Genomic DNA, 27831 nt, shown 5'->3' with positions numbered 1-27831 from the left:
TGGAAAATTTCACTGAGGAGGCAGCTGTTCCTGAACCTGGTGATATGAGTCCTGTGGCTCTTGTAGCACATTCCTGATGGCAGCAGCAAGAAGAAAGCATGTCCTAGGTGGTGGGGGTCCCTGATGATGGATGCTGCTTTCCTGCAATAGACAGCATTTCATGTAGATGTGCTCAATGGTGAGGAGGGCTTTACCCATGATGGACTGGGCCATCTCTGCTACTTTTTGTTGAATTTTCCATTCAAAAGCATTTTTGTTTCCATACCAGGCTGTGATGCAGCCAGTCAATATACTCTGCACTACATGTCTATAGAAGTTTGTCAAAGTTTTGATGTCACGCTGAATCTCCGCAACCTCCTGAGGAAGTAGAGAAGGTACCTTTGTTTCTTCATAACTCCACTTACCCAGGACAGGTCCTCTGAAGAAATAATATTGAGGAATTTAAAGTTGCTAACCCTCTCCACCTCTGATCCTCTGATGAGGACTGGTCTTTGACCTCTGGTTCCCTTCTCCTGAAGTCAATAATCAGATCCTTGATCTTGCTGACATTGAGCAAGAGGTTGTTGTTATGGAACCACTCTGCTAGATTTTCCATCTCCCTCTGATATGCTGATTCATCACCACCTTTGATTCAGCCCACGACAGTGATGTTGTCAACAAACTTAAATATGGCATTGGAGCTGTTCTTAGCCACACAGTCACAAGTGTGAAAGACAGTTTAATTATCTCATACAAGTTGTCAAGAGGAGTGCAATGTTTTCACAACTGCATTGAGACACAGTTTATACATTAGAACTGAAGTGAGAACCCAGGATGTGCTCCTGGGATGAGACGACTAATCCAGACAATTTGACAGGTCATTATTACATGCTCTCATTGGTCAGTGCTAATGACAGGGTGTAATATGATTGGCCAAGCAAGCATGAATAACATGGCTGCTTTTGGCAAGCTTTACAAATGTTAGGTTTTCTTAATTTTATATTTTTTCCAGTATTTTGTAGTAAAGTGTCTTTTACCCTGAGCTAGGAACAAGTAACAGATCAGAGCCATACAGGGTAGTGTGAAGCCAGCTATTGGTACATATGTTCAATCTGAGTGGCTGCATGCTTAAGCTGTCTGCAGTGGCAGACGGAACACTCCAGAGTGTCTGTGTTATGGTTCCATTGTTAAGAATCACAATACATGACACTCCACCCATAAGGTCACACACGCAGCACAGAGAGCGAGAGGACAGCCTGTCCATTCTCAGCTTCACTACAGGGAAGGTACATCTTCAGACAGTGCAAGCACCACCTGTACCGTGATGTGAATATTCTCATTTCTGCTGAGATCCATGTACCCTCACCTGTATCCTGGACTGCCTGTCAGATCACCGGCAGCCTCCCTCACCTCTGCTCCTCCGACCCTCAACACAGGAGACCCCCAGGCTGTGTCCTGAGCCGCCTCCTCTACTCCTTATACACCTACAACTGTGTTGCCACTCACAGCTCCAATCTGCTGATCAAATTTACAGATGACGTGACATTGATAGGCCTTATTTCCAACAATGATGAGACAGCCTACAGAGGAGAAGTCAACACCCTGACACAGTGGTGCCAAGAAAACAACCTCTCCCTCAATGTCGAGAAAAGGAAGGAGTTGGTCATGGATTACAGGAGGAATAGATTCAGGCTAGCCCCTATTCACATCAGTGGGACTGTAGTTGAGAGGGTGAGTAGTTTCAAGTTCCTCGGGTCACTGAGGGTCGCACCTGGACTGTACATACCAGCTGTATGGTGAAAAAAGCACAACATCTCAGAGGGCTGAAGAAGTTCGGCATGAGTCCCCAAATCCTAAGGACTTTCTACAGGGGCACCATTTAGAGCATTCTGACTGGTTGTGTCACTGCCTGGTCAGGGAACTGTAGTACTCTCAATCGCATGGCACTGCAGACAAACTGTTTCAGCTGCTACTGTCTGGCAAACAGGCTCCAGGGCAACATTAACACCAGGACCAACATGCTCTGGGACAGCTTCTTTCACCAGGCTATTAATGCACATCAATCTGATTGCATATCTGACTGTACATTTATGTCAACAAAACCATTATAAGACCATAAGACAAAGGAGCAGAAGTCGGCCATTTGGCCCATCGAGTCTGCTCCGCCATTTTATCATGAGCTGATCCATTCTCCCATTTAGTCCCACTCTCCCGTCTTCTCACCATAACCTTTGATGCCCTGGCTACTCAGATACCTTTCAATCTCTGCCTTAAATACACCCAATGTCTTGGCCTCCACTGTTGCAAGTGGCAACAAATTCCATAGATTCACCACCCTCTGACTAAAAAAATTTCTTTGCATTTCTATTCTGAATGGGCGCCCTTCAATCCTTAAGTCATGCGCTCTCGTGCTAGACTCCCCCATCATGGGAAACAACTTTGCCACATCCACTCTGTCCATGCCTTTCAATATTCGAAATGCTTCTATGAGGTCTTCCCTCATTCTTCTAAACTCCAAGGAATACAGTCCAAGAGCGGACAAATGTTCCTCGTATGTTAACCCTCTCATTCCCAGAATCATTCTACTGAATCTTCTCTGTACCTTCTCCAACATCAGCACATCCTTTCTTATAATAAGGAGATCAAAACTGCCCACAGTGCTCCAAGTGAGATCTCACCAGCGCCTTATAGAGCCTCAAGATCACATCCCTGCTCCTATACTCTATTGCTATAGAAATGAATGCCAAGATTGCATTTGCCTTTTTCACCACCGACTCAACCTGGAGGTTAACCTTAAGGGTATCCTGTACGAGGACTCCCAAGTCCCGTTGCATCTCAGAACTTTGAATTCTTTCCCCATTTAAATAATAGTCTGCCCATTTATTTTTTCTGCCAAAGTGCACAACCATACACTTTACAACATTGTATTTCATTTGCCACTTCTTTGCCCATTCTTCCAATCTATCCAAGTCTCTCTGCAGACTCTCTGTTTCCTCAGCACTACTGGCCCCTCCACCTATCTTCGTATCATCAGCATGAGGGTGCATTCCATCTGGTCCAGGAGATTTGTCTACCTTTGGACTATTCAGCTTCCAGAGTACTTTCTCTGTCGTAATTGTGACTTCGCACACTTCTCTTCCTTGCCACCCTTGAGTGTCCGGTATACTGCTGATGTCTTCCTCAGTGAAGACTGATGCAAAATACTCGTTCAGTTCCTCCACCATCTCCTTATCTCCCATTACAATTTCTCCAGTATCATTTTCTATTGGCCCTATATCTACTCTCACCTGTCTTTTACTCTTTATATACTTGAAAAAGCTTTTAGTATCCTCTTTAATATTATTTGCTAGCTTCCTTTCATAGTTAATCTTTTCCCTCTTAATTACCTTCTTAGTTTCCTTTTGTAAGCTTTTAAAAACTTCCCAATCCTCTGTCTTCCCACTAATTTTTGCTTCCTTGTATGCCCTCTCCTTTGCTTTAACTTTGGCTTTTACTTCTCTTGTCAACCACGGTTGCATACCTTTTCCATTTGAAAATTTCTTCTTTTTTGGAATATACCTGTCTTGCACCTTCCTCACTTCTTGCATAAACTCCAGCCACTGCTGCTTTGCCATCTTTCCCACCAATGTCCCTTTCCAGTCAACTTTGGCCAGTTCCTCTCTTATGCCACTGTAATTTCCTTTACTCCACTGAAATACCGACACATCAGATTTCAGCTTCTCTTTTTCAAATTTCACAGTGAACTCAATCATGTTATGGTCACTGCCTCCTATGGGTTCCTTCACCTCAATCTCTCTAATCACCTCCGGTTCATTACACAATACCCAATCCAGTACAGCCGATCCCCTAGTGGGCTCAACAACCTGATTTTCCCAATCCACTTGCATGTTAAAATCCCCCATAATTATCATAACACTGCCCTTCTGACAAGCCTTTTCTATTTCCTGTTGTAATTTGTAGTCCACATCACTGCAGCTGTTTGGAGGCCTATAAATAACTGCCATCAGGGCCCTCTTACCCCTGCGATTTCTTAGCTCAACCTATAAAGATTCTGCACCTTCCGATCCTATATCACCTCTTTCTAATGATTTAATATCATTTCTTACCAATAAAGCTACACCTCCCCCTCTGCCTACCTTCCTATCCTTCCGATACACCGTGTATCCTTGGACGTTCAGCTCCCAGAGACATGCATCCTTTAGCCACATCTCAGTGATGGCCACAATATCAAACCTGCCAATCTGTAGCTGTACGACAAGATCACCCACCTTATTCCTTATGCTGCGTGCATTTAAGTATAACATCTTAAGACCAGTATTTGGTACTTCTCGCTTTGATCTCACTGCAACTCATCCCAATGGCAACAAATTTGCCCCATCACCGGCCTGTCTTTCCTGACATCTTTATTGCTCACTATCTTAGATTTATTTCTGTTTTCCCCTTCCTCTGCTCTATCATTCCAGTTCCCATCCCCCTGCCAAATTAGTTTAAACCCTTCCTAACAGCTCTATTAAACTTTCCCGCCAGGATATTGGTCCCCTTCAGGTTCAGGTGTAACCTGTCCATTTTGAACAGGTCATACTTCCCCCAGAAGAGATCCTAATGATCCAAGAATCTGAAGCCCTGCCCCCTGCACCAGTCTCTCAGCCACGCATTCATCTGCCTGATCCTACTATTCTTGCCCTCGCTAGCACGTGGCACAGGTAGCAATCCCAAGATTACTACCCTGGAGGTCCTGCTTCTCAGCTTCCCTCCTAACTCCCAATCTTGGTGTTTGGGCAATATCCTCCCACATTTCCTCTCTTTATTGCTCGTACATTGCGACGGAGATGCAACGTAAAGATTTTTATTCCTTCGATATAGGAAATAAAATACAAATACGAATACAAATCTGTGCACCCCCACCTGTACAATGTATGCCTACTTGTACTGTGATCCATGTATCCTGACCTGTACTGTAGACATCCTTCTTATAAGGAGACGATCAGAACTGTTTGCAAATCTCCAGATGTGGCCTATCTGGTGTTTTATAAAGCTGCAACATAACTTCCTGACTTTTACACTCAATGCCTCAACTAATAAAGGCAAGCATGCCCTATGTCTTCCTAACCCCTATCAACCTGTGCAGTCTGTTTCAGGGTACTATGAACTTGGACTCCAAGATAACCCTATCACAAACACTGTTCAGGGTGTTGCCCTTAACAGTGTACTGTACAGTCTCTTTACATTTGACCTACCAAGGTGCAACTTTTCACATCTGTCTCTGTTAAACTCCATCTGAAATTTCTCTGCCCATATCTACCAATTGATCTATATCCCACTGTATTATCTACCAGTCTTCTATGCCATCCACAACACCATTAATCTTTATGTCATCTCCAAAATTACTAACCTACCCATCTCCATTTTCATTCAGATTATTTATATACATCATCAGCAGAGGTCCCAGTATAGGACAGCACTATTCACAGACCCCCAGCTATATTAAGTTTATTTGACCACTACCTTCTGTCCTCTATGGGCGAGCCAGTTCTGAATTGAAATGACCAATTCACCATCGACCCATGCACCTTAATCTTCTAGATAACCTTCCCATTAGGGATCTTGTCAGACACCTCACTAAAATCCACGTAGACAACATCTACAGCTCTATTTTCATAAACTACCGTCATCACCTCATCGAAAAGCTCAATCAAGTTAGTAAGACATGATTTGTCCAACAGAAAGCCATGCTGGCTCTCCCTAATTAGGCCATGGGTTTCCAAATGTTCATAAATCCTAACCCTAAGAATTCTGTCCAGTAACTTCCCTACCACTGATGTGAGACTCAGCAGTCTATAGTTTCCAGGATTCCCTCCTTGAGTAATGGAACAACATTAGCTACTTGCTAGTCCTTCAAGGCCTTGCCTATGGCTACAGAGGATACAAAGATATTGGCCCCAGCAAACTTATCCCTTGCAGCTCTCAATAACCTGGGGTATATCTCATCAGGGCCTGGGGATTTATTCACCTTAATACTCTTTAAGAGACCCAATACTATCTCCTCTTTTACCTTGAAATGCCCTTGCATATTAATATACTCGGCACTGATCTCCCTATCCTCTGCATCCTTCTCCTCCTACTTTACTGATGTAAAGTATTCATTAAAGACCTCACTAAACCCTTCACATTCAAACAAATGTTCCCCCTTGATCCTGAGTGGTCCGATTATCTTCCTACTCATCCGTTTGTTCTTGATGTATTTATAGAATGCCTCTTTAATCCTACTTGCCAAGGGCTTTTCATTGCCCCTCCTAGCTTTCCTAATTCACTTCCTGAGTTCGTTTCTAGCTCCTTTATAACTATCAAGAGCTCTTTTTGATTCTAGCCTCCTAAGCTTTACATACTTTTCCTTTTTCTTCTTGACTAAATTCATCACCTTTCTCGACGTCCAAGGTTCTTTTACTTTGCCACCATTGTCCTTACTTTCTGACTAGAACTTACCTGTCCTGTAAACTGTGCAATTGGTCTTTAAACACCCTCCTCATATTGGACGTGAACTTGCCAAAAACAGTTGTTCCCCATTAACTCTCCCTCATTCCTCCCTAATGCTCTTGTAATTTGCCCTGCTCCAATTTAATACCTTCCCTCAAGGTCTATACTTATCATTATCTAGAATTATCTTAAAACTTAAGAGTTTATAGTCGCTGTTCCCTAACTGCTCACCTGCTGAAAGATCAGTCACCTGGCTAGGCTCATTACACAACAACAGGTCTAATACAGCTCCTCCTGCTGTTGAACTATCTACATATTGATTTCAGAAACCCTCCTGGGTGCACGTAACAAATTCAGCTCCATCTAAACCTCTTACATTAAGAAGGTCTCAATTTATATTAGGTAAGTTGAAGTCCCCCATGACAACAACCCAATTACTTTTGCACCTTTCCTGAATCCACTTGCATATGTGTTCCTCAATGTGCCAGTGGATTTCGGGGGGTCTGTAGTGCAATCCCATCAGAATGATTACAACTTTCCTAGTTTGGAGTTCTATTTATATTGGCTCAGTGAACAAGTGCTCCATTATGTCCCTTTACAGTGCAGCTGTGATATTGTCCCTGATTAATAGTGCAACTTCCCCCCCCCCCCTTTTACCTCACCCTCTATCTTTTATAAACACTGAAACCCTGGGACATTATGCACCCATTCCTGTCCTTCACTTAGTCAAGTTTCTGTAATGGCCACAATCTCATAGTTCCATGTACCGATCCATGTTCTAAGTTCATCACCTTCACTCATAATGTTTCTAACATTAAAAGACATGCACTTCAATCTATCTGTCTCATTGCACCTTTTATTTTACTCCTGCCTGTTGCTACTGGCCCTGATATCTAACTTCCTCTCCATCTTACCACTTTCTGACCTAGTGCTCTGGTTCTCGTTCCAATGCCTAACTATTTTAAACCTTACCAAGTAGCTGTAGCAAACCTCTCAGCCACCCTATTGGTTCCCTCCAATTCAGGTGCAACTCCGTCCCTCTTGTACAGGTCACCCCTGCCCCAGAAGTGGTTCCAATGATCCAAGAAACTGAAATTCCGTCCCTTGCACCAATTAGTCAGCCACCCTTCATCTGTGCTATCATCCTAGTCCTGCCCTGACTAGCACATGGCACTGGAAGTAATTCAGAAATGACTACCTTGGAGGACCTGCTCTTCAGCCTCTTTCCTAACTCCCTATACTCACTGTACAGGACCTCTATCCTTTTTCTACCTTTGACATTTGTCAATGTGCACCACAACCTCTGGCTGCTCACCTTCGCCCCCTTGAGAATATTCAGCAGCTGCTCTGAGACATCTTGGGCCCTAACACCTGGAAGTCAACATGCCATTTTGGCAACTCTTTCATGGCCACAAAATTTCCTGTCCATCCTCCTAACTATTGAGTCTCCTATCACTATTGCTTTTCCTCATTTGCCCTTCTCTTTTTTGCCATGTTGAGCCTCAGAGCCAGCCACAGTGCCACTGGCCTGGCTGCTGCCGCTGTGACCTGATTGGTCATTCCCTCCCCCCAGCAGTATCCCAAGGCACATACTTTTTCTGAGGGGAATGGCTACAGGGAACCCTGCACTAACTGCTTACTCCCCTTCTCCTGGTGTTCACCCATCTTCTATATGAAGCCTGCACTCTGGGTATGACCAGCTCAGTAAGAGTTTCACCTATGAGTTTTTCAGCCTCTCAGATGGTTATGAGTGCATCCAGCTCCAGCTCCAGTTCCTTAACCTGGTCTGTTATGAGCTGAAGTTGGGTGCATTTTCTGCAGATATAGTCATCAGAGAGACTGAGTTATCCTGAAGTCCCACATCTTATAAGAGGAGCATTCCACTGCCTACACTGAATCACAGATTAAAGATTTACTGTCAACAAAAAAAGCTTACCTGTGCCTTCTTTCTGAAACCTTTGAGTTTCACATTCACCTCGGGACAGTTACACAGCCTCTTTTCCTCAAGTTTGTTATATTATCAAACTTCTCAAGCTTGTGCTTTATTTATGCTTTACAATCAAGTAAATTATACCAAGTGACTCAGCACCTTTAGCCTATGTCTGTTCTCGCCAAAGCATACTTCATGTGTGGGGCACTCGGATTGTGTCTAAACTGAGATGAGGGAGAGGAGTTAGCTGTTTGGGTCAGTCAGAGCATCGAGGTCTTGGCAGAGGGAGGAGTACTGGCCAATTGTTTAACAGGGGATTGGAGAGTTGCATGAATTGGGAAGTCAGCGGTGTCAGAAGATCAGATGGTCTAGTCAGGATTGTTCTGGGATGAGACCAGTGGTTGGATGGCAGGTATTTGTCTTGATTTACTGCATTCCCAGAAGGTTTGGTATACAGTGACTGAACCGCATGTGTGTGTTTGTTTGTGTGTGTATATTAATGTAGAAGCAGAGATCGTGCCAGATAGTGCCTGCGAAAGTGAGTGCTCCAGGGAAAGGGGAAATTATTTGATGACTGTTGGTGTATAAAGGGAGGCTTGGAGGGTGAATACAGGGCTCTGGTGGAGACTTTGTCAAATGGTGCAAGCTGAATCATCTGCAGATCAACATCAGTAAGACAAAGGAGATGGTGATGGACCTTAGGAAGACTAAGCCTGCACTGCTCCCTGTTACTATTGATGGTGAGGATGTAGATGTGGTGAGGACCTACAAGTACCTGGAGGTACACCTGGATGACAGACTTGAGTGGAGCACCAACACAGAGGCCATGTACAAGAAGGGCCAGAGTCACCCCTACTTTCTGAGGAGACTGAGGTCCTTCACATGTTCTACTAGTCTTTTATGGGGTGGTGTGCTGGAGCAATGGCATCAACACGGGTGGTGCCAAAAGGCTCAATAAACTGATTAGAAAGGCTGGCTCTGTTATAGGGGTCAAACTGGACATACTGAAGGCTATGGTAGATCTAAGAACCGTACAGAAAATCTTGGCAATTCTGGACAATGTTTCTCACCCTCTGCATTCCACCCTGGCTGAACAGAGGAACACTTTTACTAATCAACTAAGATAACTGCACTGCTCCAAAAAGGCTATATGAGGTCATTCTTACCCCTGGCTGTATAATGAGTCAACCTACAGCCAGGGAAATAATGCCCCCCCCTTATGTTAGACTGTTTGAGGTATTTTTTTTTATTCTTTCTTCTAATATTTGTATATCTATGCACTTGTAATGCTACTGTGACACTGTAATTTCCTTTGGGATCAATAAAGTATCTATCTAGCTATTTATCTATCTATCTTTTTAATGTTCTACAGCAGTGAAGGCCTGTAGGAGGAACCCACTTTGCTGCCTACTATATTAGAAAATCAGGCTTTTTAATCGGGAATCAGGAATGGAGCTGGTAATTGAGTGATTCCATTTTAAATGTCCCGTCCTTGCCCAGTTATTTTTTTTGCACAGGCTAACTTAATGTTCCATTTCTTTCTTTGTGCAAAATTTCAAGAGTCCTAGTTTGATGCCTCCAGTATCCAAAACAGTCTCCTGTTTCACATTTGTCTGTGATTAACATGAAGCATAAATCTCCTTTCTTTGGTGCCAGTTAGAAGCTTTTCTTCTCCCTGTATTTTTTGTTAGTCTCATAGGAGGATATGATTCTTTTGAATAATTCTGCCCTACACAATTGTTGCCAATTTGGTAATCTTATTCATAGATAAGTATCCAAAGAAATGAACATTCCTTTTAACGTTGTAATAGAAGCTGTTTTGAGCACATATTGTTATAGCCTAGATTGTGTAGAATCTCAGTTTGAGGATAAAGGGGAAGCTTTTTAGGACCGAGATTAGGAAAAACTTCTTCACACAGAGAGTAGTGAATCTGTGGAATTCTCTGCCACAGGAAACAGCTGAGGCCAGTTTATTGGCTATATTTAGAGGGAATTAGATATGGCCCTTGTGGCTAAAGGGATCAGAGGGTATGGAGGGAAGTCTGGTACAGGGTTCTGAGTTGGATGATCAGCCATGATCATACTGAATGGCGGTGCAGGCTCGAAGGGCGAATGGCCTACTCCTGCACCTATTTTCTATGTTTCTATCTCATCTGTTTGAAGTTGTGAATTTCATTCGTGTGATTGGGTTATGAAATATGATTCAGGATGGTCTGCAATTCATCAAGTTATGCTGTTATTTCTGTATGATTGAGACCATCAGCTCTGTTGGTCACTGAACCAGTGTAAGGTTTGCAGAAAGAGGAATCTGCTTATTTGCTTATTATTTATATAATGTTGCAGTGGTAGCCAATTATTTCTTTTCTAGCAAAGAACAAGGTTAAAATAATCATAAATTAGAGGAGCATGGGTGGGAAAGAAGTAATTGCAGAACTTGTACAGAGAGGAGAAAAGACTGATAAAGCATATTGAAAAGAAATACCAGAAACCATCCCATTTTCCTTCTCTTTTACACCACTCCCCTATTCCTTCCACCTACTGCTCTTCCTTTCCCACTTCTCCCCCCATCCTTCCTCACCCCTTCGTTTCCCACACCGAGATTAGAAAATCAATATTTTTTCTCTCTTTCTATTTTCCTGGGTTGCACAACACTCAGAATCTCTGAACAAAAGGTCAGTAGGATATCAACTCCAAATTCCTGCCAGTCTTGCTCTGAAATTAACAGATACACATGAGTGAACTTAAGAGGTGGGGAATTACTACCCTTTTCCATGGCAACAGCACTGAACTAGGAACTTACTACGTGGGGAGCTAGAAGCACAAACATGGTTCAAGCTGCTTCCATGATGTTAGCATAAGTGCAGGATCAGAGAATACTGTCTCATAGCATCGAAAGTTTCAGACATTCTGAGGATGCATAAGGGAACTGAAGTAATTGAAAAACTTCTAAGCATTATATAGGGAACATCCTCTAGAATTTCCCTGTGCATCTCTATTTAAATCCATCTGGATCCAACTGATTTTTTTTGAATCATGTTTATCCACCTCAGGATTCAGAATAAGTGCCTGTTTATGTGTGTTTCTGTGCATGTGTTTGTGGGCTATATAGGAGTGATACTTTAATTCCTTATTATTTGTCCTTCTGGTTAATTCTTGTTTTATTTCTATAAATTGCACACTGAAGGGAAATTCAGTTTAAATCTAGCACCTATAAATTTGCATCAAATTCTAGATTATTGCTGCATAGTTTATAAGCCATTAAGTGAGGGTAATTCTAGGATTTGTACTGAGAAAAGAAACACAACCATACTAATATAGCTGATATCTTTTTTTCGGACACTGCCTCCAACCATCTCCCAACAGGCCACACCTATAGTATATCAACTCCTTTACCTTCCCACGTCTACTCCAGCAATTCCTCGCTTTATGCCCTGGTCACCGGCAAACAAAACAAACATTCTGGGACATCGCAGCAGCTGCATCCACTGTAGCCACTTTACGATTTCTTTTGCACTTTCTTTGGCCTATCTCACTAGCCCAAGAAACTATCGCAGAGTAGGTCGGCCTCCCCCATTATCCCTAAATCTTCCCGGTGGGCTGAGCTCAGGCCTTCCTTCATCATTTTGTTAAAGACTTGGTTGTTCTCCCCCCCCCCCCACCAGATTATCCAACCCTGAATAAGGTTCCAAATGTTTCAAGGTTTCAATAGGTACATTTACATCAGGGAAATGTATATAATATACATCCTGAAATTCTTTTTCTTCACAACCATCCACGAAAACAAAGTGCCCCAAAGAATGAATGACAGTTAAATGTTAGAACCCCAAAAGCCCAACCCCTGGCTCCCCCCTCCCACACATAAGCAGCAGCAAAACAACGACCCTCCCCCTCCCCCACCAGAAAAAACGAATCGGCACCCCCCCCCCACCAAACACTCAAGCGTGCAGCAAAGCATCAATAAGGACACAGACTTGCAGTACCCCAAAGACTACTTGTTCACCTGGTATTCAACATACCACAGGCTCTCTCTCTCTCCCTAATAAGGAAAAAAAAGGTGTCTCCTTTCATAGCAAGAGGGGAGACATAACAAACAACTCACTGATTTATGATGTTAAAAGTCTGTTGCGTTGCTTTTTCCAAGCTCTGTGCCCAAAGAACTCGGGTCTCTGTGCCACAACCTGCTGGCTGCTTTCGATCTTTCGTCTCCCACGACACACCGATTTCCTGCAGAGGTACTGATCTCGTGTCTGCCTGCCTCCAAAGCCACGAAATCCTGAAACACCGAAGACGCGTTAATATCCCAGGCCACGTCCTTGGTATATCGAACAACGGCCAGTCGTTAGACCTGGAGAGCGGGTCCCATTCCCACAAAGAACCGAAGTTAGCATGTAATTCCAGGTCAGGGTCTTCAAGAGAACCCTGAAATGGGGAAAAAAGAGATATCAAAAATAAAAATAGAGCTGCTTCCGAAGATGCAAGCAAAGGAGTTGCCGTTAGGTGCCATCGTCCTCTTGAGCTCCAACCTCACACCCTCACCCTCAAGAATACTCCCCACACGCTTGATATTCTTGTTCTGCATAATCCATGCCTGTCTCATCAGCTTTTTGAATCATTGTTGTTATCGTTCCCCATTTATCTCACTTCCCCCCAATTGCTGCCTCTCCTCCCCTTTAAAAGAGCAATATCTTTCTTCATGGCTGGTATGCCCAGTAGTTGCCCAGGTACCATCCCGCACCCCCTGGGCCATCCTGTCCCACATATTGCTTGGGCACTTCACTTTTACCAACGTGTGTATATCTTTAGGTATACATCTAGTGAAATTCAACAGAATTTCTTGCGCCAGAATTCCAAATTCCCACATGTGACTTTAAGTGAGGGCAACTCCGACAAAATGCTGTTTCTTCCCTGGGGTGAAGGGCTTATGAATGGCCGTAATCAAGGTCAAGGGCTGGCTCGGATCGTTAGGGTTCTTCACCTGATGTTGGCTGCACTCAATGGGTGCCATCCTGGCAGATATATCTGGGTAAAACCTCTCCCTGAAATATCTCCACACCAACTCCCACACTACACAAAATATAAATGATGGATACCACTTAAATAGCACATACGTAAAACTGCTGAGTATGTATCCTACAATCTGCCACTTTTCAGAACCTGAACTCATGGTGCCTGCTGTACTGCCTTGCATCACACTCGCAAAGCGTGTACACTAAAATGCAGCTCCCCGAACGAGTATACACATCTCCACTCTGCCGATCAGAACTGTCGATAACCACCCTTCGCAATTGGTGATTCCGTCTCACCAACCTAACACACAAAGTTTCCTCTCTTAGATAAACACACATACATGTGTACACATACTACATTTATCTCTACCAGTTCAGTTCCCTGTGTTCATGATTCCTCGTGTTCCTGTGTACCACCGACCCACTTAACAGATACATGTGTATCTGTTAAATACTCACCCACTTAGACTGCCTAAGATTGCTGGCCACATGATGCGTCACAAAGGTATCCCACTTCTGACACCAAATGTTGTTGTGTGAATGAAATCACTGGTAGAAACAAAGCAGCTTCTTTATTCGATGAAACAAGGTAAAGCAGGCATCATATGGAGATGCTTTCGGTGGAAAGATCTGCTGACCCAACATAGGGCTCTATATTTTATGTGCTAAACATCAAAGGAGAACTCCATATTTATAATATAGGAATAATGCTTTCTTTGAAACTACATACAATCTTCACACCTCTTGATTTGCATCCACACTACAGGCATCCAAATGAATTTTAATCAGCATTGGCTGGACTGCGATTCACAGCTTTTAGGAACTCATTGTTCAGAGCTGCACGCCAAATTAAATGCACATTTTCAGATGTGAAGACTGGTAGCCAAATTCATTTGCTAAATGTTTATTATCACTATGAATGTCTTGCACCACATTTCTTTGGATGTTTCTTTTATCTAATTCCCATTCATAATTAAAACATTGTAACATGATAGCACCTTTAACATTCAGCAAATGAATTATTTTAGCTCTTATAAGTTGTTCCCTGTATCAAACACTGATAAATCAGAGTGCTAGCCAGAGAAAGCAGGATCTCCCAGTGGCCACACATTTTAATTCCACATCCCATTCCCATTCTGACATGTCTATCCACGGCCTCCTCTACTGTAAAGATGAAGCCACACTCAGGTTGGAGGAACAACACCTTACATTCCGTCTGGGTAGCCTCCAACCTGATGGCATGAACATCGTCTTCTCTAACTTCCGCTAATGCCCCACCTCCCCCTCATACCCCATCTGTTACTTAGTTTTATACACACATTCTTTCTCTCACTCTCCTTTTTCTCCCTCTGTCCCACTGAATATACCCCTTGCCCATCCTCTGGGTTCTCCCCCCCCCCCGCCTTGTCTTTCTTCCCGGACCTCCTGTCCCATGATCCTCTCGTATCCCTTTTGCCAATCACCTGTCCAGCTCTTGGCTCTATCTCCCCTCCTGTCTTCTCCTATCATTTTGGATCTCCCCCTCCCCCTCCAACTTTCAAATTCCTTACTCACTCTTCCTTCAGTTAGTCCTGATGAAGGGTCTCGGCCTGAAACGTCGACTGCACCTCTTCCTAGAGATGCTGCATTCACCAGCAACTTTTATGTGTGTTGCTTGAATTTCCAGCATCTGCAGAATTCCTGTTGTTTGCTAACCAGTCTTCATTTGCTTATCTACCGAAACCTACTAAAGAGCAGGTATCAAAGAGCAAGACAGTACCTTGTGCTGACTCATGTACCGGGTCAGTAACTGGTTTGTAATCACTCATGTACGGAGTCAGTAACTGGTTAGTAATGACTCCTGTCGGGTCAGTAACTGGTTAATGCTGACTCATTTTCCAGGTCAGTCCCGGTTTGTGCTGACTCCTGCAAATAACTGAAGACAAAGGAGATGGCAGCTGCAGAATTTGGAGCAAAAACTTCTAGTATTGTTTTTGTTCTAAGTTGTTTAAAGTTCTTAGAAGAAAGTTTGACAGAATAAGCATTCTTATAACACAGCATAGCGTAATTTGCTGGTCTGTCAAAAATCTTTCCAGCTGTAATGTTAACAGTCAACCTTTTTGAAGAAATATCACAGGACAAGCAACACACTGCCAGCTAGAGAGGGCTATTGCTACCAAACAAACAGATGCTGCAATGCTGAGGCAGGCTCACAAAGTCCCAAGAATCAGAAGAGCTGCACAGGTTAGTATCCAGAGGAGGAATGCTTGTGGGGTGCCTCCATTCCACTACTAGGGATTACTGGGAGGAACTGCCAGCTTTTTATGTCAGGAAGTACACTTCTTGAGGGCTTGCACTTTAGGGAAGCTTGCTATTCAGGAATATCCCAGTTACTGCTCGATCTGACGTGGCTGAGGAAAAATTAGGTCAAGTCTTTTCCTTTTCTGTGGAGTTAGGGTGTCATTTCTAAAGCAGCAGTGAGCAACAATCTGGGTTTGAACGGAGATTAGGAGCACAGACACAGAGCCTGAGAGTAACTGTGACAGTGATCTTCAGGAAATTTGGTATTGAGATCAAAGTGTGGAGAAATAATGCATTTTGTATTGAACCTTTAACCAGCACAGTTTCAGGGAAAGTCATTTTAATCAAACCTAGTTGATCTGTGAGTATTTTTCAGACCAATGTGAAATCAGACTGTAGATGAAGTTAAGGTGTAGCACTCTGGTTAACATCATATTCAGGAGGATGGTTTGTGCCAGAAGTATATTGTAGAACAAACAAGTTGGATTTCCTAAAGGGTACTGTCATTCCACTCTATATTGACTTTCAGTACAATCTACCATTTTTGTTAGAGTTGTGCAGTAGAATTTTGTAATTATTTATAATAGTTAGTCTACTGTGCAAGTAATTCACAGATATTAAAGCCAAAGGTCTCCATGTTTGATATAGTTATTGGCTATGGCTTGAACAAAATAGCATGTTCCTAAACTCCAGAGGTCTCACCTTTGCTCTGTGATTCCAGATCTATTTTTCAAAACTATATAATTAGTGACTGAGCCTTAAAACTACTTGGACAAATGGAATTACATTCATTGTGCTCTAACTGACTGAAAAATGCAGCAATATGTTACCTTGTACTCCCGAAGGTTACAGAAGTCATGCAGTACCCTTTCAGTAACTTCAGTTTCATGCATTGTGATGCTGAAACAAGTGCCAGTATAGTGACAGACCTTCATTACTAGAATAGTACCCTGCACTACCAAGGTATAGTATAATCTGTAAACATATCTTATGAGTGAGGTTCATCATGTTCTGCTCAGTGGAGCTATATAGTGTAATTCAGGTGGGAGTGCACAAACTTCTCTTTATCGTCCAGAGATAAAAACTTTGCTGGAAATTGGATTACATAAATCACCCCAACCTCCTAATAAGCATTTCTGGTTGAATAATGCCAATCATTGTATTCAGTCAAACATGCCATTCACTCTGATGGCCCTAGTGTAATTCCAACATCAGAGGCACAAAGGCTGTCTGCATGTCCCTGTGTGTATGGCAGGTGAACTAGAAGCACATTGGCCTTGGGTCTCCTGGGGCTGGGAACTGCTAGGAACTATCTCAAATCCACCCATTAGTGGCAAAACTTTTCTCTCAATTGTTATTAGCAGGTTGGAGTTGGAATTATGTACTCTCTCGATGTCCCATTGCAGCAATGCACAAATCTGCAGCAATTTATCTTGCCCTTCACATTTTAGTTCTGCAGACATGAAAAATGCTCAGAGTAGTGGCCAATTAAACCTTTAGGAATTTCTTCCAACTTGCCACTTCACTTCAATCATGCTATATTTTACTCAAAGGCTCTCTGTGATGTTTTTTATAGTTCACATATAGAAGACAAAAATACAGTATGTTATTTCTCTCCTCAAATAGTTTTAAACTTTCCCATTCTTGCCCATGGCTGAAGTGCCGTTCAGGTTTTACTAAGTGTTGTCATTGAATCAGATCACAACTCCTGTGTCGCCCTCTCAGTGCAGATCTAATGAGCTTACTGTCCCATTTTCCTAACTTTACATATTGATTTTTCCAGCTTTGATTTCGACTTTATCTAGAGGTGCCCATCCTTTTAACTTCACAGTTTCTACTGGAACCTCGCAGTATATTCTTTAAGTTATTGAAGTATTCCCTGCACTTGAGTCTGTTGTATCATAAGTAAACAAATATTTTGCTTACTTGTCAACTTGAAATGAAAACAAAACCTCTTGAAACCAGGAGTTGAGCCATACTGAACCAGATTAATTATCAGTCATCTGTTTCAAATGTCACAGAGAGTGAAACCCATGCCCTTATATTAGATATATACTGCAAATTTCATGATTAATACATTTGGATGAAAGCACAGATGTTGTCCCTCTTTGACAAGTGTTATTTGGATACCACTTTGAGTTTACTTTTCCCCATCACTGTTGGGGATAGTGGGGCTGAAGGGTATCAAAAAAATTGGGGTCAGGGGGCCCTGGTGGTGGGAATCAGAGCAAGGTAGACTTTGAAAAGAATGATGACAGATTTAAAATCTAGGTTTTGTTCACCTAATGCTAGTTTCAGTTACTGAAGACAGGGGTGTTGGACGAGCGGAACTAGGCCACAAGCAGCAGTGTTCAGGATGACCTTGAGTTTATAGAAGATGAGACCTAGGAGGAATTATTGGTTTGAGATGTAGCAATTGTGTGGATGAGAGTTTGATATCAGATAAATCAAAGATGTGAATGGGGAGGGGTCAGTCAATTCTATTTTTTATTTATTTAGAGATACAGCACGGTAAAAGGCCATTGCAGCCCAATGAGCCCACAACACCCAATTACACCCATGTGACCAACGAATGTACTAACCCTTGTGTCTTTGGAATATGCGAGAAAACTGGAGCCCCCAGTAGAAACCCATGCAATCACAGGGAGAACGTACAAACTGCTTACAGACAGCAGTGGGAATTGAACGCAGGTCACTGGATCTGTAATAGTATTATGCTAAATGCTACCCTACAGTGCTGTCTCAAGTTTACAGAAGATGAAACTTGGGAGAACATTTAAGATTGTTTAGAATTCTTTTTGTATGGGTTCATTTTGGGTATCTTGTGGTTGCCTGTGGGCTATACATTATTAGGAGTTTGAAGAGATTTGGCACGTCAACACTCTAAAATTTCTATAGTTGTACAGTGGAGAGCATTCTGACAGGCTGCATCACTGTCTGGTGTGGAGGGGCTGCTGCACGGGGCTCCTGCCACGTTTTGTCCCCCTGCAAATTAATCCTTCAATCTCTTTGAATTATGGAGGACAGCATGTGTATAAATGTCTCTGTCCAGCAGAATACATCATGATTCCAGTATTCCTACTATTTTTTTAATGTTTCTTAATTGTACATATGATTTTTTTGTGTTCTATCACTGAGCAGCAGTGAACCATCTGATTGGCCTATCAGCGTTCTCTTTGGGAACTAGTTGACTTGAACAGCATTTCTGATCTGGCTATTGTTCAAGATTGCACTTAATGGGAAAAAAAGGACCAGAAGAAGTGGCAGAAGGTTGTAATTCTAGTCAGCTCCATCTTAGGTGCTAACCTACAAGTACCCAGGACATCTTTAGGGAGCAGTGTCTCAGAAAGGCAGCGTCCATTATTAAGGACCTCCAGCACCCAGGGCACGCCCTTTTCTCACTGCTGCCATCAGGTAGGAGGTACAGAAGCCTGAAGACACACACTCAGCGATTCAAGAACAGTTTCTTCCCCTCTGGCATCCTCTTCCTAAATGGACAGTGAAACATAGAAACATAGAAAACCTACAGCATAATATAGGCCCTTTGGCTGAACATGTCGCTACCTTAGAAATTACTAGGGTTACATATAGCCCTCTATTTTTCTAAGGTCCATGTACCTATCCAAAAGTCTCTTATCCGCCTTCACCACCGTTGCCGGCAGCCCACGCCACGCACTCACCACTCTCTGAGTAAAAAACTTACCCCTGACATCTCCTCTGTACCTACTCCCCAGCACTTTGAAACTGTGTCCTCTTGTGGCAACCATTTCAATCCTGGAAAAAAGCCTCTGAATATCCACACGATCAATGCCTCTCATCATCTTATACACCTTTATCAGGTCACTTCTCATCCTCAATCGCTCCAAGGAGAAAAGGCTGAGTTCACTCAACCTATTCTCATAAGGCATGCTCCCCAGTCCAGGCAACATCCTTGTAAATCTCCTTTGCACCCTTTCTATGGCTTCCACATCCTTCCTGTAGTGAGGCGACCAGAACTGAGCACAGTACTCCAAGTGGGGCCTGACCAGGATCCTATATAGCTGCAACATTACCTCTCGATTGATTCAAATCCACGATTGATGAAGGCCAATACACCGTATACCTTCTTAACCAAAGAGTCAACCTGCACAGCTGCTTTGAGTATCCTATGGACTCGGACCCCAAGATCCCTCTGATCCTTCACACTGCCAAGAGTCTTGCATTAATACTATATTCTGCCATCATATTTGACCTAACAAAACTACTTCACACTTATCTGGGTTGAACTCCATCTGCCACTTCTCGGCCCAGTTTTGCATCCTATCAATGTAACCTCTGACAGCCCTCCATACTACCCACAACACCTCCAACCTTTGTGTCATCAGCAAACTTACTAACCCATCACTCCACTTACTCATCCAGGTCATTTATAAAAATCACGAAGAGTAAGGGTCCCAGAACTGAGGCACTCCACTGGTGACCGACCTCCATGCAGAATATGACCTATCTACAACTGTTCTTTGCCTTTTGTGGGCAAGCCAGATCTGGATCCACAAAGCAATGTCCCCTTGGATCCCATGTCTCCTTACTTTCTCAATAAGCCTTACATGGGGTACCTTATCAAATGCCTTGCTGAAATCCATATATACTATGTCTACTGCTCTTCCTTCTTCAATATTTGGACACTACCTCACTTTTTTAATATACAGAATTGTTCTTGCAGGTTTTTTAAATCTATTCAATATTTGTAATTGATTTACTTATTTTTTAAAAAATTTATTTATTATTTTTTTTCTCTGCTAGATTATGTACTACATTGAACTGCTGCTGCTAAGTTAACAATTTTCATGTCACATGCCAGTGATAATAATTCTGACTCTGAAGGTTATTTGATAATAAATGTAATTTGAATTTTGAATTATCGACTCTAGATATAGCAATTGTGTGGATGAGAATTTCAATACCAGATAAACTGGAGATGTTGATTTGGAAGGGTTGGGTTGGATCTATGGCAGGAACCGAAAATAAAGACTACAATATTTCTCATATTTAACTGGAGGAGTTTTCTGTTGAGTTAGTATTGATTAATGGAAATATAGTCTAATAACTTAGTGAAAATGGTAGGGCTGAGAGAGAGTGTGCTAAAGTGAGGCAGCATTTATCTCAGCAGGTTAAGAAAGGTGTCATTGGAAACTGTTCTTGGAAGATACTGCTGAGGGGTGATCTGTGATATGAGGTGAAGAAACCCAAGTTAGATCTCTGAGGAATGAAAACGAGCACTAATGACGCAATGAAGCACCACTGTCCAAGCTATCTCCACAACTTGATCTTCAATTGACATGAGTCTTTACTGAGCATCATGCTGATCCTCGTTTCCCTTCCTGAATATAATTGTCTGAGGACAAACTTTGTGTAAGCACTGTGCCACCTTAACTTTTACTTGACAGAAGAGAACATGGCATAAGCATCAATCTGAGAAGAATGCATGGGCAAGTGGATATGCTGGAATTAAAATACTGAACATACTGGCCTTAGTCTGGCACTCAGTTGCTGATTGAATACAGCAGTTAGTATATAATTGTTAATAACCTAATTTTATATTAAAGCTCTCTTTTTAATGTGAATACACAATTTATTACTGTACACAGAATATGTGGACCACTGCCATGTTATACAACCTTCTGTCTAAAGACATCACACATGATTAAGTTATCATGACAGCCAATGTAAGATCATCTCACAGTGGTTCAATTGTCCAGCTTAAAGTAAAACAGGGAAATGTTTTGAATGCAAAATGCTGCAAATGGTGGAAATAGTCAGGTAGCGAGGCAGCATTTGTGGAGAGGAAACAAGGTTAACTTTGAGTTTTTCAGTAGACCTGAAGTGCTTTTCTGTTTATATTACTAATTTTTTCCCCTTGATAACAAAGGCAAAGCACCTCGTAAACTGAGAAGAGATTCCCTTTTGACTTATCATGACTTATACTATTATTCTATGGCAAATACTGATTTTAAGTAGCAGTTTTTTTAGTCAATATAATGTGGTTGAATTTGTTTTCTGGATTTTGTCCTAGTAATGCAGGAAAAACTTTGATTGCTGCATGCATGCCATCAGTTAATACAGTATCCATTATTTTTGCTTGCCGTTCAGAATTTTAGTCTATCTGTTGTTTGTCTTAGAAAGGTCACATTCTACAAACTCATCATTAAATTCTTTTCTCCACATAAACACTGTTATTGAACAGCTTTTCTTTGATATCTACAGTTTTACACTCACTGCTCCATTTTAATCTTGTTTTTTTCTAGGGAGCGCAAATGATATTAAGTGCAGCGAAGGACTTGGGCCAACTATCAAGGCTGAAGGTATCAATATGAATGTATTGGGTGTGATTCAAGACCTTTATAGTTATTCCTAACTGGTCTGCTCTTAATATCCAGACACATACATCACATCAACTATCAATTCCTCAACTAACTACACTGTAGATCTCAACAATTCCAAGGATTCACTAAACTGAACGTGGCTCACCAACATGATTCTTTTAAAATGGTGTGGATGGGCATTGTTAATTATAATTTAAAATGCCCCTGTCAAAATACGTTTTATCTTGAATTACAGCAAATAAATATGACTTTGAAGATAGAAACGGTTAATGTTCAAAGGATGCATTCCCCAGAATTCAGACAAAACATTTAGATTACCAGAACAGGGTCCACTTACTGTATTTATGTTTTTATAGAAAAGCAGTTATTTTAAGGACAGTGAAAAGAACATTTTTGTAATTCTGAATAATGTAGGAAAGCTTGAACTAATACAGAATGCACATCTTGAAACAGAACTGGAATCAAAGAAATACTAAAATCAGTTTAAATATCTATGTTGTAGTCTGTTTAACACACAAAATAATTCTAGTCTAGTTATATAGAATGTGTTAAGTTAAGCTAAATTGTAAATAAGTAAAGATGAGTAACTAAGGTTCAGTTGAGTACCTCTAACATTCCTTTTATATTGTAAGTATATGTATATATGTGCACCTGCTTTCTCTGAAAGTGATACTGGAAAATGTGTTTAAGCAAAGCTGGGAGGAGAATAAGGGGCTTAAAGTCGGAGCGTAACATGTTGGTTGGAAAATGGAAACAAATATAGAAGTTAAAGTGATGAAGTCCATTAGGCTGAACAGGCTAAACTGTATTTATTTTAATGAAAAAAAAACTGAGAGATGAGGTAAGTAAGCTCAGGGCATTGAGTTGCTCATGGAATCACGATATGTTAACTATTACAGAAACATGTTTAAGGGGTGGGTAGGACTGGCAGCTTAATGTCCTGGGATACAGTTGGAACATGAAACATTGAACAGTACAGCACATATCCTTTCATTTTCCTCCCATTCATGTGCCTATCTAAACCTCTCTTGGAAGTCCATAATGTATCTGCCTCTACCATTAGCCCAGGTAGTGCATTCCAGGCACTAAACACTCTCTGTATATAAAAAAACTTGCCCCTCATATCTCCTTTAAAACGACCCCCTCACATTAAATGCATACCCTTCGGTATGAGACATTACAACCCTGGGAAATAGATACTGTCTGTGTACCCTATCTATGCCTCTCATAAATTAAACCTCTATCAGATCTCCCCTCAGCCTCTGGCACTCCAGAGAAAACAACCCAAGTTTATCCAACCTCTCATTACAGCACATGCCCTCTAAACCAGGCAGCATCCTGGTAAATCTCTTCTGTACCCTCTCTAAAGCCTCAACATCCTTCCTATAATGGAGTGACCAAAGTTACATGCAATATGCCAGATGCAGCCTAACTAGAGTTTTATAAAACTGCAACACAACTTCCTGACTTTTGAACTCTGCCTCGACTAATAAATCCTAACCACCCTATCAACCTGTGTAGCCATTTTCAGGGAGCTATGAACTTGGACCCCAACATCCCTCTGCTCTTCAACAATGTTAAGGTCACGACATTAACAGTGTACTGTTTCTTAACATTTGACCTACCAAAATGCAACACCTCACAATTCGCTGGATTAAACTCCAACTGCTATTTCTCCATCTCCATATGCAACTAATCTATATTCCGCTGTACTCTTTGCCAGTCATCTATGTTATCCACAAAACCGCCAGTCTTTGTATCAGCTGCAAACTTGATAATCCACCCTTCTATATTTTCATCCAGTCACATATATACAGTATATCACAAACAGCAGAGGTCCCAGTACAGATCCCTGTGGAATACCACTAATCACAGACCTCCAGCTATAGTAAGTCTCTTTGACCACTACCCTCTGTCTTCTATGGGCAAGCCAGTTCTGTGTCCAAATGACCATTTCACCATTGATCCCGTGCATCTTAATCTTCTGGATGAGCCTCCCATGGGGACCTTGTCAAATACATTACTAAACTCCATGTAGACAACATCCATAGTTCTGTCTTCATCACTCACACTCATCATCTTGTCAAAGACCTCAAAGTTCCTACTTACAACTATGATAGCTGTGGAGGTAAAAAAGGATAGAAATTGTGATACTGCTCAGTAAGAACAGTGTGTCCAGGGAAGCAATATATAGATGATCCTACTATAGAAGGGGCAACACTCAACCTTGTGTTGGGAAATGAGGCAAAGCAAGTGACTGTCAATGGGGGAGCACCTTGGGTATAAATCAGATATGGAAAAAGGCAGCACTGGTACACATGTTGAAACCCTAAATTGAGGCAAGGCTAATTTTGGTGGCATTAAGCAGGATCATGCAATTGTTAGTTGGAAGAGACTGTTTCTAGGTAAGGGATACCTGGCAAGTAGGGGGCTTTTGAAAGTGAGATAAGAAGAATTCAGGGTAAACATGTTCCTGTTACAGTGAATGGCAAGACTGGGCAGGATTAAGGAAAATTGGTTGAATAATTTTGAGGCTATGTTCAAGAAAAATATGATATATAAGCAGGGTCATTGAGGAATATAAAGGATACTAAAATTGAAGTACAAAGAAGGAACATGAGTTATCCTTGTCAAATAAGATAAAGAAGTACTCCAACAGATTTTATGATTATGTAACTCTGGTAGGCAGCTTGGTCAGCGTGTACAAGTTGAGCCAAGAGACTTGTTTCTGTGTTGTTTCACTTTCTAACACTGAATCTCAAGTCATACTTGGCTCTTAATAAATGCTGTCAAGCTCCTTAAGAGGTAAACATTGATTGGTTACCTGATATACTAGTGGCCAGTAACAGTAATGTTATAGTTAGTTACGCACACAAAATCTATGCATATAGCATCTATGTTTTGGCCCAAAACGTCGACTGTACTTTTTTCCATAGATGCTGACTGGCCTGCTGAGTTCCTTCAGCATTTTGTGTGTGTTGCTTGGATTTCCATCATCTGCAGATTTTCTCTTGTTTGTGATATTATAGTTAGTTATTTAATTCTCTAGTAAATTGATAATTCTTTTGATCATATTATTTTGAAACATATTATTTGAACATGTTTTCCTTTACTATACCTCAATTAGGAACATGTGATTCGGGAAGAGGTGAAAAGTCTCAGTCCACGCCAATGTGCAATAATGGAGGTTGTACTGGCCACAATAAAGGTAATTTTATATTGTGCATGAGCAGAATGTAATGCCATACTGTTCAATTTTAACGACCAAAAAATGATTCTGATATCTTTCTGTCATGAATAGACTGTATATTTCTATCATGTGTGTGATAAATGGAACATGGAAGGGACAGTGGAGACTAGATGATAAAACATATTAGCAGGTGGTGCAAAGCAGGCAATAATGAATCAATTACCCTTTTCAGTCCTTACTATGCATACTATGCTCCACAGCCCAATCTCATGCTTCTGTACTGGGTGTCAAATGTGGGATATCCAGGAGACTCCCAGCCTCCCGGACAGCCACATCTGCGCCAGGTACATCGAGCTGCAGCTCCTTAGAGACCACGTTAGGGAACTGGAGATGCAGCTCGATGACCTTTGTCTGGTCAGGGAAAGTGAGGAGGTGATAGAGAGTTGCTATAGGCAGGTAGTCACTTCAAGGCCTGGGGAGACAGATAAGTGGGTAACAGTCAGGAGAGAGAAGGGCAAGGATACACCTGTGGCTGTCCCCCTTTACTCCTGTTTGAGTACTGTTGGGGGGGGGGGTACGACTTACCTGGGGGGAGCAACAGTGGCCGCACCTCTGGCACAGAATCTAGCCCTGTGGCTCAGAAGGGTAGGGAAAGGAAGAGGATGGCAGCAGTGATAGGCGACTCTATAGTTAGGGGGTCAGACAGGCGATTCTGTGGACACAGGAAAGAAACGTGGATGGTAGTTTGCCTCCCAAGTGCCAGGGTCCAGGATATTTCTGATCGTGTCCATGACATCCTGAAGTGGGAAGGTGAACAGCCAGAGGTCATGGTACATATTGGTACCAACAACATAGGTAGGAAAAGGAAAGAGGTCCTGAGAACAGACTACAGGGAGTTGGGAAGGAAGTTGAGAAGCAGGACCTCAAAGCAGGGTCTCTGGATTACTGCTTGTGCCATGCGACAGTAGTATAGGAATAGAGTGAGGTGGAGGATAAATGCGTGGCTGAGGGATTGAAGCAGGGGGCAGGGATTCAGATTTCTGGATCATTGGGACCTCCTTTGAGGCAGGCGTGACCTGTGCAAAAAGGATGGGTTGCACTTGAATCCAAGGGGGACCAATGTCCTGGCAGGGAAGTTTGCTAAACTACTGGGGAGAGTTTAAACTAGAATTGCTGGGGGGGTGGGAACCAAACTGAAGAGACAGAGGAAAGGGCGGTTGGCTTACTAATTGAGAAAGCTTGTAGACAGTGTGAGAAGGAGGATAGAAGGTGATAGAGAAGGGATATGCTCAGATTGATGGTTTGAGATGTGTCTATTTTAATGCAAGAAGTATCATGAACAGAGCAGATGAACTTAGAGCATGGATCAGTATTTGGAGCTATGATGTTGGGGCTATTACAGAGACTTGGATGGTTTAGGGGCAGGAATAGCTACGTAGTGTGCCAGGCTTTAGGTGTTTCAGAAAGAACAGGGAGGGAGGCAAAAGAGGTGGGGGCGTGGCACTGCTGATCAGAAATAGTATCACGGCTGCAGAAAAGGAGGAAGTCATGGAGGGATTGTCTACTGAATCTCTGTCAGTGGAAGTTAGGAACAGCAAGGGGTTAATAACTCTACTGGGTGTTTTTTATAGACCACCCAATAGTAATAGGGACATCGGGAGCAGATAGGAAGACAGATTCTGGAAAGATGCAATAATAATGTCGTGGTCTGAGATTTTAATTTCCCAAATATTGATTGGCATCTCCCTAGAGTGAGGGGTTTAGATGGGGCAGAGTTTGTTAGGTGCGTTCAGGAAGGTTTCCTGACACAATATGTAGATAACCCTACAAGAGGAGAGACTGTAGTTGATCTGATATTGGGTAATGAACCTGTGTGTCTCGCAAAATGATCAGGGTATTCCCTAACCGGAAACCTTGGATTAATTATGAGGTCAAGTCCCTTTTGAAGGCTAGAGCTGCGGCTTTTAGGTCCAGGGATACCAGTCGCTACACGGAATCCAGGCGTGAACTCCAGAAAGCCATTAATGGCACCAAGAGGCAATATCGAGCCAAGTTGGATGCCTAAGCTAACCAGAGGAATGTCAGTAGCCTATGAAAGGGTCTAAATGAGATCACTGGGCGCAAAGAAAAGGCTGGGAATATCAATAACTGTGGCGCTTCTCTTCCTGATGAACTTAACGTATTCTACGCAAGATTCAAACAGAAGAGGAGCATCCCGCTCCCGCCAGATGAACCGGACCTGGTGGCATCATCGTCACCAAGTAGGACATTAGAAGGGCCTTCTTGAAGATAAATCCAAGGAAGGCGACAGGCCCAGATGGCATCCCGGGACTGGTTCTCCGGGCCTGTGCAAGCGAGCTAGTTGGAGTGTTTGCTGACATCTTCAACTGCTCCTTGCTTAAGTCTAAAATCCCCTCGTGTTTTAAGGAGGCTACAATAATCCGGGTGCCAAAGAAGAACAAGGTGGCATGCCTGAATGACTATCGATCTGTGGCTCTGACATCAATTGCTATGAAGTGCTTCGAGCGATTGGTTATGGCACACATAAACCACAGCCTCGACGCTTTGCAATTCGCCTATCAGAGCAACAGGTCAATGGCAGATGCCATC

The 27831-nt window shown here is 42.3% G+C and overlaps 1 protein-coding gene across 6 annotated transcripts in view; it reads left to right on the top strand.

Moving 5' to 3' along the window:
* LOC140209874 (protein unc-13 homolog C-like) overlaps positions 1–27831 on the top strand; it is a 923018-nt gene that overhangs the window by 832019 nt on the left and 63168 nt on the right. For all 6 annotated transcript variants that reach the window (XM_072278476.1, XM_072278475.1, XM_072278477.1 and 3 more), the window contains 2 exons: positions 21954–22010; positions 25159–25239. In XM_072278476.1, coding sequence (XP_072134577.1) covers positions 21954–22010; positions 25159–25239 — 138 coding nt within the window. The remainder of the gene's footprint in view (positions 1–21953; positions 22011–25158; positions 25240–27831) is intronic.

This window comes from Mobula birostris, chromosome 14 (genome assembly GCF_030028105.1).
Source record: "Mobula birostris isolate sMobBir1 chromosome 14, sMobBir1.hap1, whole genome shotgun sequence".
NCBI classification, from domain to species: Eukaryota; Metazoa; Chordata; class Chondrichthyes; order Myliobatiformes; family Myliobatidae; genus Mobula; species Mobula birostris.
Note: the sequence above shows the minus strand (reverse complement) of the source record. Positions and strands in the feature narration are given on the sequence as shown.